The sequence below is a fragment of the Ranitomeya imitator genome, chromosome 5 (assembly GCF_032444005.1).
Source record: "Ranitomeya imitator isolate aRanImi1 chromosome 5, aRanImi1.pri, whole genome shotgun sequence".
Lineage (NCBI taxonomy): Eukaryota > Metazoa > Chordata > Amphibia > Anura > Dendrobatidae > Ranitomeya > Ranitomeya imitator.
In genome coordinates this window covers 664,268,789-664,285,861 of record NC_091286.1, presented here as the reverse complement: position 1 = coordinate 664,285,861, position 17,073 = coordinate 664,268,789, and the positions used below count along the sequence as shown (strand labels likewise).

The 17,073-nt window shown below is 46.0% G+C and overlaps 1 protein-coding gene across 1 annotated transcript in view; it reads left to right on the top strand.

Annotated features, from left to right (window-relative positions):
- Nucleotides 1-17,073, top strand: part of LOC138638719 (cytochrome P450 2K6-like) — a 145,848-nt gene that overhangs the window by 47,812 nt on the left and 80,963 nt on the right. The window contains exon 5 of the mRNA XM_069728244.1: nt 9,371-9,528. Coding sequence (XP_069584345.1) covers nt 9,371-9,528 — 158 coding nt within the window. The remainder of the gene's footprint in view (nt 1-9,370; nt 9,529-17,073) is intronic.

The window sequence follows — 17,073 nt, the reverse complement described above, 5'->3', positions numbered from 1 at the left end:
AAGAAAGTAGGCTAAATGCAGTTCAAAATTGATAACAGGACTAAACTGGCGGCATTGCTTTGTTCAGCAGAGGACAACTGTTATGAGAGGCTCACACAGTTACTAGGCCCTAGTAAGTAAGTAGGCTAAATGTAGTTCAAAATTGCTAACAGGACTAAACTGGTGGCATTGCTTTGTTCAGCGCAGGACAACTGTAAGGAGTGGCTGACATAGTTACTAGGCCCAAATAAGTAAGTAGGCTAAATGCAGTTCAAAATTGCTAACAGGACTAAACTGGCGGCATTGCTTTGTTCAGCGGAGGACAACTGTAATGAGGGGCAGACACAGTTAGTAGTCCCAAATAAGAAAGTAGGCTAAATGCAGTTCAAAATTGCTAACAGGACTAAACTGGTGGCATTGCTTTGTTCAACGGAGGACAACTGTTATGAGAGGCTCACACAGTTACTAGGCCCAAGTAAGTAAGTAGGCTAAATGCAGTTAAAAATTGGTAAGAGGAGTACACAGGTGGCATTGCTTTGTTCAGTGGAGGACAACTGTAATAAGTGGCTCAGACAGACTTAGGAGGCCTAAAATAAAAAATTAGGTAAATGCAGATCAAAATTGGTAAGAGGAGTACACAGGCGGCATACCTTTTTTCAGCGGAGGAGGACAACTGTTATGAGAGGCTCACACAGTTATTAGGCCCAAGTAAGTAAGTAGGCTAAATGCAGTTAAAAATTGGTAAGAGGAGTACACAGGTGGCATTGCTTTGTTCAGTGGAGGACAACTGTAATAAGTGGCTCAGACAGACTTAGGAGGCCTAAAATAAAAAATTAGGTAAATGCAGTTCAAAATTGGTAAGAGGAGTACACAGGCGGGATACCTTTTTTCAGCAGTGGAGGACAACTGTAATAAATGGCTCACACAGTTACTAGGCCCAAGTAAGTAAGTAGGCTAAATGCAGTTCAAAATTGGTAAGAGGAGTACACAGGTGGCTTTGCTTTTGTTCAGTGGAGGACAACTGTAATAAGTGGCTCAGACAGACTGAGTAGGCCTAAAATAAAAAAGTAGGCTAAATGCAGTTAAAAACTGGTAACAGGAGTACACAGGCTGCATTGCTTTGTTCAGTGGAGGACAACTGTAATAAGTGGCTGACACAGTTAGTAGACCAAAATAATAAAGTGGGCTAAATGTCAGCCAAAAAATGTTCATAAATAAACTGGTGGCATAGCTAGGTACAGGGTGGGCTCCTCTGCTGAGTAGTAGACAGTGGAAGTTGGCGCAAAGTATTAACTGGTCTAAATGGAGGCCAGGGCCCCTGTATATTTTTACTATCATCTATCATTTCATCAAATTTGTATTGGCAGTGCCATTGAATGATTTAACAGCACAGACTACACAGTGGTGGAGCAGGGAGAGGTAAGTTTTGCAAGTGGTAGAGCACTGTTCGAGCTGGGGGGGAACACTCTCTCGTGGGCGGCGGTACTGGCACAGGGCTCCTCATATTACGACGGTGTATCTGACGTTGGTTGTGCACCACCACTGTCAGAGACACTTCTTTGTACTATGAGGGACCCTGTGCCAGTGCCGTCGCCCAAGAGTGAGCACACCCACCTGTCCAGGCAAACAGCACTCGCACGGGTGCTTGCATCAAGTGGTGACCACGGCCCTGTGGGGGGATTCAGCCCATTTAGAGAGGTATAAAAATGGCCTATGATGGACATTCAGCAGCTGCAAATAGAGAAATTGGAGCAGTCAGTAAGATGAGGCTAAAAGCAATACAATTTGAAGGCAAGCTACGTGTCAGCAGGGGAAGGTGGGGCAAAATAATTTGAAATCCATGATTGATTCATTTTAATGAAGGTTAGATCATCAACATTTTGGGTAGCCAGACGTGTCCTTTTTTCGGTCAGTATTGAACCAGCAGCACTGAAGACTCTTTCTGATAGCACACTAGCAGCTGGGCAATCGAGCTCCTGTAATGCATATTCTGCCAATTCAGGCCAGGTGTCTATTTTAGATGCCCAGAAATCAAAGGGGAATGACCTGTGAGGGAGAACATCGATAAGGGAGGAAAAATAGTTGGTAACCATACTGGACAAATGCTGTTTCCTGTCACTTTGAATTGATGCAGCAGTACCTGTCGTGTCTGTGGTCATTGCGAAATCACTCCACAACCTGCTCATAAAACCCCTCTGTCCAATGCCACTTCTGATTTGTGCACCTCTAACACCTCTGCCATGTTGCCCCCTACAGCTCGTGTGAGAACCATCACCGCTTCTGTGTGCTGGGAATGCCTGAACCAAACGGTTTACAAGAGTTGCTTGTTTGGTTGCCAATTTTTGCTCCAGGTTCTCATGTGGCATGATATTTTGTAATCTTCCTTTGTATCGTGGATCCATGAGGCAGGCCATCCAGTAATCATCATCGGTCATCATTTTGATAATGCGGGGGTCCCTTTTTAGGATACGCAAGGCATACTCTGCCATGTGGGCCAATGTTCCAGGTGTCAATTCACTGCTTGTGCTGGGTTGAGGAGCACTTTCTTGCAAATCAACATCACTCGTGGCCCGCAACAACCCTGTACCTGACCTTGAAACGCCACCAGTTTCTATTGCCCCCTGAGAAGCATCCTCCTCCCATAAATATTCATCCCCATCATCCTCCTCCTCCTCCTCTTCGTCCTCTACCTCGTCCAGGAGAGTTCCCTGACCAGACAATGGCTTACTGTCATCAAGGCTTCCCTCCTCCTCGGCTGCAGACGCCTGCTCCTTGATGTGCGTCAAACTTTGCATCAGCAGACGCATTAGTGGGATGCTCATGCTTATGATGGCGTTGTCTGCACTTACCAGCCATGTGAATTCCTCAAAACACTGAAGGACTTGACAGAGGTCTTGGAGCTTCAACCACTGCACACCTCCATGTCTGTCATTCAACTGCCTGCCCATATATGTGTATCTTCCCACAAATAAATGACAGCACGCCTCTGTTCGCACAGCCTCTGAATCATGTGCAGTGTGGAGTTCCACCTTGTTGCAATGTCAATTATTAGGCAGTGCTGGGGAAGATTCAGCGATCGCTGATGGTTCTGCATACGGCTGGAGTGTACGGGCGACCAGCGGATGTGCGAGCAAAGTCTTCGCATCTTCAGGAGCACGACTGGTAAGTCCGGATAATTTTTCAGGAAGCACTGCACCACCAGGTTCAAGGTGTGAGCCAGGCAAGGTATGTGTTTCAGTTCTGAAAGGATTATGGCAGCCATAAAATTCCTTCCGTTATCACTGACTACCTTGCCTGCCTCAAGATGTACACTGCCCAGCCATGACTGAGTTTCTTGCTGCAAGTACTCGGCCAGTACTTCCGCGTTGTGTCTGTTGTCGCCCAAACAGTTCATTTGTAGCACAGCCTGCTGATGCTTACCACTAGCTGTTCCATAATGGTACACCTCGTGTGCAACACTGGCAGCTGCGGATGGAGTGGTCATGCGACTGCGCTCTGTGGACGAGCTTTCACTTCTGGAGAAGGACGAGGAGGGGTGGCGAACGCCTACAGCCAACTGTTTCTTAGACCGTGGGCTAGGCAGAATTGTCACACTAAGGCTGTCCCCTGTGGACACTGCATCCACCACATTAACCCAGTGCGCCGTGATGGACATGTGACTTCCCTGGCCTTGCCTGCTTGTCCATGCATCTGTTGTGAGGTGCACCTTTCTACTGACTGATTGCCTCAGTGCATAGACGATGTGGTCTTTGACATGCTGGTGGAGGGCTGGGATGGCTTTTCTAGCAACGAAGTGTCGACTGTGTAGGTCATAGCGTGGTACTGCGTAGGCCATCAGGGGTTTGAAAGCTTCGCTTTCAACCAACCGGTAGGGCATCATCTCTAATGAGATTAGTCTAGCAATGTGGGCGTTCAAACCCTGTGTACGCGGATGACAGGATGAGTACTTTCTTTTCCTAACAAGAGACTTTTGTAGCGTGAGCTGGACTGGAGAGCTGCATATGGTGAAACTAGCGGGGATGGTGGTGGATATGGCAGATTGAGAGAGGGTTGGTGATTGTATTCTTGATGTTGGCCTACCTACAGTGTTTCCTACCAAGAACCTTGTGATTCCCTGACTGCTTTGGCCTTGCGACGATACCTCCACATTTGCTGCTGGTGGTGTCCTAACCGGTGGGCTTACTGTTGGGGAAGCAATGTAGCGTTGCTGACTACCTTCATTCTGAGCAGGTGCACCTACGGTACTGGACGTTTGGTAGTTAGTCCAGGCTTGCAAGTGCATGCTGGTTAAATGTCTACGCATGCACATTGTATTTAAATTTAGGAGATTCTTCCCTCTGCTAAAGTTCTTTGAGCACTTCTTACAGATAACTTTGCACTGATCATTCGGATCTTGGTTAAAAATGCCCACACTGCACTCTTCCTACTATGGATTACCTTTTTAGGCATGGCACGCTGTGCTACTTTCACCAGATGGCCACGGTGTCCTAAAACTGTTTTTGGATTTGACAAACATTTTTGGCCAGATATGGGCCTGCCAGATGAAAGCTGTTGCGATGTAGATGGCTGCTGCGGATCACCCTCCTCCGCTTCTGAGCTACTGGCAGCGGCACCCTCTTCCCCCAATGGCTGCCAATCTGGGTCAACAACTGGGTCATCTATCACCTCCTCTTCAATTTCATGTGCACCTTCCTCTTTGTCACCGTGTAAGGTGCTATAGCGTTCGTGACGGGGCACCATAGTCTCATCAGAGTCAGATTCTGGCACAGTACACTGCGAGGGCAATGTAGTGATCTGAGTCAATGGAACAGCATTATAATCTAGCTGTGGCTGTGCATCTGTGCACTCCATGTCCGATTCATCTTGTAATGGGCTTTTAACAATTTCCCTCTCTAACCCAGGCACGGTATGTGTAAAGAGCTCCATGGAGTAAACTGTAGTTTCGCCTGCCGCATCCTTCACTTTTGGTTTGGGTGAAGGACACAAGGAAGTGACTTGTTCCTGACAGGGAGCATGCACTGACGACTCGCTGCTTTTAGATTTCAAACCTTCTGAAGAGGAGGCGAAAGAGCTAGAGTCAGCAAGGAAAGCCAAAACTTTTTCCTGCTGCTCCGGCTTTAAAACCTGTTTTCCTACTCCCAGATAAGGGAGCCTTCGAGGCCTTGTGCAGCCAGATGATGACGCTGGCTCAACACCTCAAGCCTTTGGTGCTATTTTGCTTTTCCCACTACCACCAGATGCTCCACCACCACCACCACCACCATCAGTACCAGCTGGCATCGCCCGCCCACAGCCTCTTCCACCAGACTTCCTCATTTTTGGAAAAATTTAACCAAAATAACAACCGCTATATGGTACTATGAAACAAGGTAGAAGTTGTATATAAACTTGTGGAGAATTTAAATCTCGCTTTTTTTGGGGGGGGGGGAACTGCACCAAAACTCAGGCCCAGTGTATTACACTACACAATGTAAGTGGCAGAACATGGCTGGAAGATGTACGACAAACTAACAGAACTGTGACGTAGATCCACTTAGTGCCAATTTAAATCTCCCTTTTATTTGGGAGAGACTGCAACAAAACTCAGGCCCAGTGTATTACACTACACAATGTAAGTGGCAGAACGTGGCTGGAAGATGTACGACAAACTAACAGAACTGACGTAGATCCACTTAGTGCCAATTTAAATCTCCCTTTTTTGGGGGGGAGACTGCAACAAAACTCAGGCCCAGTGTATTACACTACACAATGTAAGTGGCAGAACGTGGCTGGAAGATGTACGACAAACTAATAGAACTGTGACGTAGATCCACTTAGTGCCAATTTAAATCTCCCTTTTTTGGGGGCGAGACTGCAACAAAACTCAGGCCCAGTGTAGTACACTACACAATGTAAGTGGCAGAACGTGGCTGGAAGATATATATATCTTAAAAAAAGGGCTGTAGTACAATTTCAATCTCCCTACAATGATCTCAGGACAATTATGGCAGGAATAAAAAGGACTGCTGCACATAAAAGTGTGGACAAAGAAACAAGAGAACTGTGCAGAAAAGAGCAACAGAATTTTTGCTTTTAAAAAAGCAGTTGGTTTGCACAGCAATGCAGTTATCAGGGAGCCTTATAAGGCAGCCTAATAAGCTACAGAGCTGATGCACAAAAAATAAACTCCACTGTCCCTGCAAAGAAAAGGTGGTGTTGGACAGTGGATATCGCTACAGCACAAGCAGTTTTGTGGTTAATCTTCCCTCCCTAACTATATCCCTGCTTATGATGAAGCTACAGCAACCTCTCCCTATGCTAAGATCAGCAGAAGTAAGATGGAGGTCGGCGTGCACGCCCCTTTAAAGCCCCTGTGACACCACAGAAAGCAAGCCAATCACTGTAATGCATTTCTCTAAGATGGTGGGGGCCGAGACCCATGTCATCACGCTGTACACTCTGTGTCCTCCTTCATTGGATGAGAAATGGCGCTGAAAGCGTCATACGAAACGCAACTTTGGCGCCAAGATCACCGACCTCATGGCCGATCCCATGCTAGGATCGGGTCGGGTTTCACGAAAGTCGGCGATTTTTGAATTTGTCTGATGCGTTTCGCTCAACCCTACCTTCATTAAAATGAACCAATCATGGATGTCAAATTATTTTGCCCCACCTACCCCTGCTGACATGTAGCTTGCCTGAAAAATGTTTTGCTTTTGGCCTCCTCTTACTGACTGCTCCAATTCCGCCATTTGCAGCTGCTGAATGTCCACTATAGGCCATTTTTATACCTCCCTAAATGGGCTGACTCCCCTCACAGGGCCATGGTCACCACTTGGCGCAAGCACCCGTGCGAGTGCCGTTTGCCTGGACAGGTGGGAGTGCCAACTCTTGGGCGATGGCACTGGCACAGGGTCCCTCATAGTACAATGAGGTGTCTCTGATGGTGGTGGTACACAACCAACGTCAGACACACCATCGTAATATGAGGGGCCCTGTGCCAGTACCGCCACCCACGAGAGAGTGTTCCCCCCAGCTCGAACAGTGCTCTACCACTTGCAAAACTTACCTGCCCCACCACTGTGTAGTCTGTGCTGTTAAATCCTTCCATAGCACTGCCAATACAAATTTGTTGAAATGATAGATGATAGTTAAAATATACAGGGATCCATTTAGACCAGTTAATAATTTGTGCCTACTACCACTGTCTGCTACTCAGCAGAGGAGCCCACCCTGTACCTAGCTATGCCATCTGTTTATTTATGAACAATTTTTTGGCAGACATTTAGCCCACTTTATTATTTGGGCCTACTAACTGTGTCAGCCACTCATTACAGTTGTCCTCTGCTGAACAAAGCAATGCCGCCAGTTTAGTCTTGTTACCAATTTTGAACTGCATTTAGCCTACTTACTTTTTTGGGCCTACTAACTGTGTTAGCCTCTCATTACAGTTGTCCTCCGCTGAACAAAGCAATGCCGCCAGTTTAGTCCTGTTACCAATTTTGAACTGCATTTAGCCTACTTACTTATTTGGGCCTAGTAACTGTGTCAGCCACTCCTTATAGTTGTCCTCCGCTGAACAAAGCAATGCCGCCTGTGTAATCCTGTTACAAATTTTGAACTGTATTTACCCTACTTTGTTATTTTGGGCCTACTAAGTCTGTCTGCGCCACTCATTACAGTTGTCCTCCTCCGCAAAACAAAGCAATGCCGCCTGTGTACTCCTGTTACCAATTTTGAACTGCATTTAGCCTACTTTAATATTTGGGTCTATATCTGTGTTTCCTCCTCATCCTGCCCATTGCCCAGCCACTGCTAGATGAGTCTGCTGGTACATTGACCCAGACCACTACATTCCCCTTGCACTCTACACAGCCAGAATCTGACCCTGCTGGAAGGTTCCCCTTCCCGCATACTATACCACCTTCCACGGGGACAAAGAGGAAGGTGCAGATGAAAGTGCAGGTTCCTTCATCAGGTGGGGGGGCATACTCGTTGGCACTGGCACAGGGCCCCTCACAGTACGCAAAAGTGTCTCTGGCAGTGGGAGGCGCCACCCGCCGTCAAACACACCGCCGTACTATGAGGGGCCCTGTGCCAGTGCCAGTGCCAACTAGTGGGCCCTCCCTGCTTGCTCAGGATCACAGCACTTGCAAAGTTGAAATACTTACCTCTCCCTGCTCCACCGCCATGACGTATACCGCATTTCCTGGGCCCATGAAAATCTTGAGCCAGCCCTATTCCCCCACAACTTTAGCCAAATGACCCCAAGTTTTCAATGCCTAACTATTATTATAAAGTAAATTAAGATTGACAAGCTTAAGTAATAAGAATTGATGTTTTTGGCATTAAAATGGGCACTGTAGGGGTTTTCCTGGCTTCCACTCACTGCCGACTTTGATTCCCCATTGACTTGCATTGGGTTTTGTGTTTCGGTCGGCCCCCGACTTTTCGCAATAATTGGCCGATTTCACCCGACCCGACTTTTGACAAAGTCGGGTTTCGCGAAACCTGACTCAATCCTAAAAAAGTAAAAGTCGCTCAACTCTAGTGGTCAGAATTGTAAAAATTGGCCTGGTCATGAAAGTGTAAACCACCTTCCTGCTGTGATGTCACTCGTCGCTGCAGAAAGTCCAGCACTTTATTTTGTCGCTGCACTCCCTGCAGACATCGCTGAATCGGCGTGTGTGATGCCGATTCAGCGATGTCTTCACTGGAAATCAGGGTAAACATCGGGTTACTAAGCGCAGGGCCGTGCTTAGTAACCCGATGTTTACCCTGGTTACCATCGTAAAAGTAAAAAAAACAAACACTACATACTTACCTTCCGCTGTCTGTCCCCGGCGCTCTGCTTCTCTGCACTCCTCGTGCATCCTGTGTCAGCGCCGGCCAGCCGGAAAGCAGAGCGGTGACGTCACCGCTCTGTTTTCCGGCCGCTGTGCTCACAGTCAGTGCAGGAAAGCAGAGCGCCGGAGGACAGACAGCTGAAGGTAAGTATGTAGTGTTTTTTTTTTTTTTACTTTTACGATGGTAACCAGGGTAAACATCGGGTTACTAAGCGCGGCCCTGATGTTTACCCTGGTTACCGGCATCGTTGGTCGCTGGAGAGCTGTCTGTATGACAGGTCTCCAGCGACCAAACAGCGACGCTGCAGCGATCGACATGGTTGTCGGTATCGCTGCAGCGTCGCTTAGTGTGAAGGTACCTTAATCCTGACTGAAATATGTCATATACAGTATTTGGTGTTTGCATACATCTTAGCGCTTACAGAGGAGGCTGTATTCTTTTGTTTGTAGGTTGTGCAGTCATGGCAGCTTGCACCTGTTCACACTTGCTTTGTTCTGTTCAGAGGTGCTTGTGATTTTTTAGTTTTTTGCGACTATGACTCTTGTTTTCTCACTGTTTTTTCCAGGTGAACCCTTCGATAACAAAAATTTAAGTGCTGCTGTATCTAATATATTGATCTGCATCTTACTGGGTAGGCGATTTGATTATGAAGATCCCACAATTTTGAAGCTGTTAAAGATGATGAATGAAAATACCAAATTAATGAGTACCTCAATGGCTATGGTGAGCAGCTCAACTCTGTAACGTATTTGAGATATAGTATTTTAGGTCATTCACAATACTGTATATGTAATGTGTGATTGGTGAGGCTGGAACCCATAATGTACCCCTACTGTTAACCCTGCTGTTCTGTTCCGGTCTACACTTATAATGTTCCAGTCATTTTTGACCGGACCTATTAAAGTCTTGATTTTTAGCTAATTTAAATGTTTTATTTGTATATATGTTGCATCATTATACTGTATGTGAACATGGTTGTTCATTAACAAATGAAAAATGAAATCAAAAACTTATTTATTATTTTTTTGTTAAAAATATTACATGGCCTTATTGCAATATTTATCCATATTGCACATAAAAAATATTTTTTATAACTGTAAACTATAACTAATATCATCAAACTGTATGTAAATATATGTAAAAAAATAACCAAAAAATTAAAATTTCAGTTTTTCCTATATAAAATTTTAAATAAGGTTCACAGTGCTAAATTTACTGTTTGCATTTGTCACAAGTATAAATTACATGTCTTTTGCATATGTACTTTGCACAACTACAACATATCACATTTGTTTTGTGATTACTTGATGTTGGACAGAAGGCGCATCGTTTCAGTTTTAGGCTGGTTGCGTTGCTGTTGGAGGCCATGGGTATAATAGCAGAACTGGTGGAAACCGTTGGTTCATTTCCCTTAGCATAATGTTGGATCCTGTTGACACTGGCTGCTGCACCATCATCTCTAGATGTTACTATTCTTTCTTTGATATATGGGCTAACCAGTGATTTTCCCAACTCGTCTATAAAAATTCTTCTTTTATATAGTTTTTTTTTTTCCAATTTGGGTCTATTTCACCCAATAACGCAAATGTGTTGTATGCATCTTTCTGTGCTCTCTCCAGCTGTACTGAAAGTGAAGTAAAGATACCGTCACACTGGACGATATCGCTAGCGATCCGTGACGTTGCAGCGTCCTGGCTAGCGATATCGTCCAGTGTGACAGGCAGCAGCGATCAGGCCCCTGCTGTGATATCGCTGGTCGGGGCAGAAAGGCCAGCACTTTGTTTCGTCGCTGGCTCTCCCGCTGACATCGCTGAATCGGCGTGTGTGACGCCGATTCAGCGATGTCTTCGCTGGTAACCAGGGTAAACATCGGGTTACTAAGCGCAGGGCCGTGCTTAGTAACCCGATGTTTACCCTGGTTACCATCGTTAAAGTAAAAAAACAACCACTACATACTTACCTACCGCTGTCTGTCCCCGGCGCTCTGCTTCTCTGCTCTGGCTGTGAGCGCCGGGCAGCCGGAAAGCAGAGCGGTGACGTCACCGCTCTGCTTTCCGGCCGCTGTGCTGTGCAGGAAAGCACAGCGCTGGGGACAGACAGCTGAAGGTATAGTATGTAGTGGTTGTTTTTTTTACTTTAACGATGGTAACCAGGGAAAACATCGGGTTACTAAGCGCGGCCCTGCGCTTAGTAACCTGATGTTTACCCTGGTTACCGACATCGTTGGTCGCTGGAGAGCGGTCTGTGTGACAGCTCTACAGCGACTAAACAGCGACGCTGCAGCGATCCGGATCATTGTCGGTATCGCTGCAGCGTCGCTTAGTGTGACGGTACCTTAACTATATAGACTAGTATGGCAATTGTCTACTGATAAGATAAGTGAAAACACCACCCTTTAGCATAAGATAGCCAACAGTAATACAAACACATTTGTCAGACAGAATTTATTAGTGCTCTTTTCTGGTCAGCATTATACAGTAATAGAAATAGCTAACACAAGGAAAATAAGAAAATAATTCTGTTCATTTACAATGAGAAACGTTGACAACTGAATTGAGCTGGATAGAATGGAATGTCTTTACAGAATCCTGTGGTAGCCATGCTGCCTAAGTAAGCTTGAATTTGGAATAAATCATCATCAGTGTCACTAACAAAGCTAACCCACATCATAACGCTCAATGCAGCATGAGAGGCACGGCTCATCTAGAAACCATCATAACAACAAAAACAATGGCTGTAGGTACCAAAAATCTGAAATATTGATTACAGAATAGATTTCCACTGATCCAATGTCCAGTGCTTGCGTTGTTCTTCACAAACAAGTCTGCTCTTCTTGTCTGCAATTTAATGTAGTGACTTCTTTACAGCAATTCAACCATAAAGGCCACTTATCGAAGTCTATTCTGGATATTTGATGTTAATGTTATCTGAGGAGCAATCAATTTGCAGTTTCAGAGACTGCTAACTTCGATGAACTTATCCTCAGCAGCAAAGCTAATTCTTTTTCTTCCTTTCCTAGGGCTGTCACCAGGAAATAAATTTATGGTTTGCATGACTGCATTTGTAGATACCTTCAAGGATTTAGCAATTTTCTAGATTGTCTGACCTTGATATTTTATGACAATGATTAGAGTTGAGCGAATATGTTCAAAATCGATTGCCGAATTTGAATTTGCCATATTCGTGCCACTCTATTCATGCTGAAATTATGTTTGATGATCGTTTCTGAACATATTCTTTCATTTATACTCCCATTGATTCCAATGACATTCGGCTGTGTTCGGCGAATATTGTAAATCAGAACCAAATTTTGAAAAATTCGCTCAACTTTAGCAATGATAACCTGTCAAATTTTATTTAATTGAGTGGTTCTTATTTTATTCTGACTTATAAAAGTCATGTAATGGGGACTGTGCACCAACATTGCCTCTCCAAAACACACCTGATTGCTGCAGATACTTTCTGAAGGATGAGTCTTCCACAAATAAACTCTTAATGATATAGACCTATTCATTGGAAGCCATTCCAGATGACTTCCTAATGAAGCAGCATGGTAGAATGCCAAGGGGTCGTAAAGCTGTCATAAGAGTAAAAGGGAGTAACTTTGAAATATCTAAGCTTAAACTCATTTTCCAGTTTATATCAATCCAAAAAACTATCGCAATTCTGCACAATATAAATAGTGAGTGAATCCTGTTTAAGTAAAGACAGTCAAACACTAGAATTATCTGTACATAATGCTACATAGACAAAAGTACTATTCAGAGTGCTTACTGGGATGAATGAGTTGCAACTTCCATCTTAGCACTGGATACTAAAACGGTAAGACCCATCTAGTGGCCTAAAGCTAATATTACACCAATAAATATATATACTTTCTACATTGTACACCAGAACATGTGTAGGGAGGTGTACCTAGTCAGTTGTCACTCTTACGTGTGTAGGCCGGAACTGTCGGGACTGTTATCAATATTCCAGGGGGAAGAGGTTCCTATCTGCCACAGTTCTGAACACCTGACTGGTGGGGGCAGGTCCGACTTAAATAGTGGTGTGAGCGGGAAGATGGGACATTTGGTGGGGAACGGGATTGTGAGCAGTGAGACGTTGACTCCCTCCCGACGGACCAACACAGCTAAATGTGCTAAATGTGCCTGTACTTCCTACTATCAATACTGCTAACACGTGCTACCCTCAGCCCAGAGAGACATCCGCACCGGGTAGTGACCAGTATAGAGTGCATACCTTGGCTCCACTCACCACCATGGAGGCACCGCTTAGTCCTATACTCGAGGTGTCTGCTGAAGACTGGCCCGTGCCGGTGGCTGTGTCCGCTGGAATGTGTGCTTCTACTGAGGCCTTGTCTACTGATCTTTCTGCTTCTTCCACTGGGCCACCGACTGTCATCTCTACCCCAATGTGTGCCCGAATCAGGAGACCACGTGCCGAAGGACCCAGAGGATTCATCACTGCAAGGAGACAGTGCATCGCCCTTCAGCAGGACTAGATTGGAGACAACTCGCACCGCCTGCGGTGCCACGAGGGATCTTCCAGCCACTTTCCTCCACCGCACAGAGATTGATAAGATAACCTATTATTACCTTCTGCATTTGATTCTACCGAAATCAAACAAAGTCCAGCTCACCATGGTCGACATCCTTGGAGACTCAGAGCACGGAACCGCTGTGTCAGGGGGTGGAAGAATCAAGGAAATGATGAGGAATCCAGCTCAATGAGATAGTAAAAAAAACCTTTTCTTTATTCACTTGGAAAATGTGTTTAGTAGAGGATAAAGACATCAGCAATTACAGAGAATAAAATGCGATATCAACGCGTTTCTGGTGACCAAGCACCCTTAGTCATGATTTCATGACTAAGGGTGCTTGGTCACCAGAAACGCGTTGATATTTGACTCTCCCCCATCCTCAAGTTCACATCCTTTACCCCCTGCTTTTACCATTATTGTTTTACATACAGAACCTGTTAACCCTTGCTCTGACTCCTGTGTGTCACTTCATCCTACGCACCTGCTTGCTTCCTTACACTTGGTGTAGTCAACAGGATGCCATCCAATAGCATGCAGGCAGCAAACCAGGCAGTTGTGGGTGGCCCCAGGACTTGCCTTTCCCTAGGGCCATGCTGAGCAATTTACCCAAATTCACGAGGAGCAACACAATGCTGTGGAGCTAGACTGAATGCGTTAGAGGCATAATGAGAATGCACTCCATGACCCCTGTGCTGGAGGCTGAGGTGGCCATTATGGCACAGGATGGAGAAGCGAAGGATTCATTGATGTTACGGACCCCCCGAGACCAGGATACCTTTAACAAGGTATTGCAGATCTTGGAGGAGACTGACTGAGACCCCACAGACGTAGGGAAACTGAGAACACATCTTTTTCGTAGAATGCAGAAGGAGGGGGAGACTGTAACCCAATACATGAATGCATTACAAGAGATACACAATGTGATTATTAGAAAATATGGCAGGGGAGTAGGACCCACAGATATAATGTTACGAGACCTCCTAGCGACTGGTTGGCGAGATGTGCTGACAAACAAGCCCTGCGAGAACGTGTACAGATGAACCCCAGATGACTTTCCCTGAAACAGGGAGTGAGGCACGCATGCATGAACAGGAGCAGAGGGTGACAGTCCCAGTGGGGAAGGTCCAGAACGTGGGGGTGTCTGTAAATGCGATTTCTGAACCCCAATGGCTGGAAGGACTGAGGAGAGAACTTCTGAGTGTGAAAGTAGAACTGGCTGACATAAAGAAGGAAACGGAGGGTACCAGTAATTCTCCAGAGGGCAGGGAAGGCCTGGAGCCCCGCCGTGACTCCAGAATGCTTCGCCGGCCAAGGCTCATCACTTAGTACAACTGCGGAGAGCGCAAAAACATTGGATGGGAGTGCACTTGCCGAGGAAGAGTGATGTCTCGCCATCAGTTAAACTAGAGTTCTCCGAGCAAGGGGGACACCGCCCGAAGACAGAACAGGTGAGGAAGGGTAGTGGAAGTCCTATAAGTTTAGTGTCAACATTCCCCTTAATATAGGCAGAAATGGACGGACGTGCAGTGTGATGCCTGGTGGACACGGGCTCGCAGGTGACAATGATGACAGGGGCTTACTACCGGCAACATTTTCCCCAAGCAGACTGGCCTGAATGGGGCTCTGAGATAATGTTGATGGCAGCCAACCAACTACCCATCCCGGTCGTAGGGGTGGTATGGATGCAAGTGCCTGTCTGTAGGAAAGACCTGGGATGGAAAGGCGTTCACAGGGAGAAGTGAACTATAGATCCGCTGTCACTTTGGGAATGAACGTGCTGAAGGAGTTTGGAAGCCTTCTCCTCAGAGACCCCTCTAACAAGACTCTGAAACAGTGGGGCCCACATACACTACAGAGAAGAATTTTTCAACAACTAGCACAAGTGGCACAAGTACAGGAGTCTAACTGTGAGGGAGGAGTGTTAGGAAAAGTAATTGTCCTGGCCTCCACCAAAATTGTTCTTCCACCAGGACAAACAGTACTGCCCCTACTCGTTTGCACTTGATTGTTCTTGGAGGGGGTCAAAGTCCAAATTGAACAATCCTCTTCTGAACAATTACCCACGCTACTCCTAGTGGGGCATACATTAGCCACTGTACAGGAAGGGACTGTTCCTGTGCGGTGCATTAACTTAGGAGATCAGGACATTACTGTTGTTCCCAGAAGTGTGATGGCTCAAATAATGAACCTACCTGAATAACTAATGTCCCCCAAACAATACAACTGGAGGTACAACCTGGAGACCCCAGACTGTGTCAGTGAACTCCATTTCAGCTTTAGAACCTCATTACATCAAGGAGGGCCAACCCACATTGGAACAAATGCGGTCTGAGCTGCCCGAACTCAAACCCACTCAGGTGCAACAGATAGAAGCTCTACTGGGAAGGTATAAAGAAGTTTTTGCCCTCCACTAAAATGATTTTGACTGCACCGTGGCCATTACGCACAAAATATCAAATGGGAGCACCACGGCCATAAAAGAGCGTTACCGCCAAATTCCCCCACAGTTGTACCAGGAAGTGAAGAGCATGTTGAATCAGATGTTGCAGGCCGGCGTGATGAGGGAGAGCCAGAGTCCGTTGGCTGCTCCAATTGTGTTAGTGCAGAAGAAAGACGGCACCTTGTGTTTTTGTGTGGATTACCGAAAACTCAACACCTGTACTGTGAGAGACTCGTACCCGTTACCCCGGATTGGGGAGTCCCTGTCTACTCTGGAGAAAGCTAGGTTATTCTCTACACTGGACATTGCCAGCAGATACTGGCATGTCCCCATGTCTGAACAAAATCGAGCAAAGACTGCTTTCATTCTTCCCATGGGCCTGTATGAGTTGAACCGCATGCCGTTCGGCTTAGCCAACGCTCCTGGAACTTTTCAACTTCTCATGGAGAGGTGCCTAGGGGATTTGAACTTTGAATCAATACTCATCTACCTGGACGACATTATAGTCTTTGTGGCTTCATTCGAGGAACATCTGCAATGCCTGGAACAATTTTTGGCCCGCCTTCAAAAATACAGACTAAAGTTGAAGCCTTAGAAGTTCCATTTGTTCCACTCGCAAATTGAATACTTGGGCCATGTCATTTCTGCCAAAAGGGGTAGAACCCCCTCCAGAGAGAAGGTCATCGTGATTCAAGATTGGCCCACTCCAGAGACCATGAAAGATGTGCGAGCGTTCCTGAGACTAACCAGTTATTACAGGCGGTTTGTGAAGAATTTTGTTCGATGGGCAAAGCCATTACAGAAGCTCTAGAAAAAGGTATGCCCGGGTGCCAAGAACTGGAAGATCTGCTGTAGGGAGTCCCAAGAAGAGGCCTTTCAAGATCTCAAAAAGGCACTCAATGAAGCTTCTATCCTGACTTACGCGGATTTTTCACAACCATTCATTCTCCACACATATGGGAGTCTGCTGGGACTTGGGGCTGTGTTGTCACAGATGCAGGATGGAAGAGAGAGGGTGATAGCTTATGCAAGTCAGCCCCTTCGCGATTCCCAACGCAATCAGGATGATTACAGTTCTCTCAAGTTGGAGCTGCCAGCATTGGTGTGGGCTATGATGGATAGATTCGTGGAAAATTTGTCTGGCTCCAAAGTGTTGGAGCGTACTGATAACAACCCGCTTGCGCACCTGGAGCATGCGAGACTGGGGGCTTTTGAACAGCGATGGGTAGCCAGAATGGTGAAATTCTGCTATTAGATTGTCTATAAAAGGGTATAAAAGGGAGGC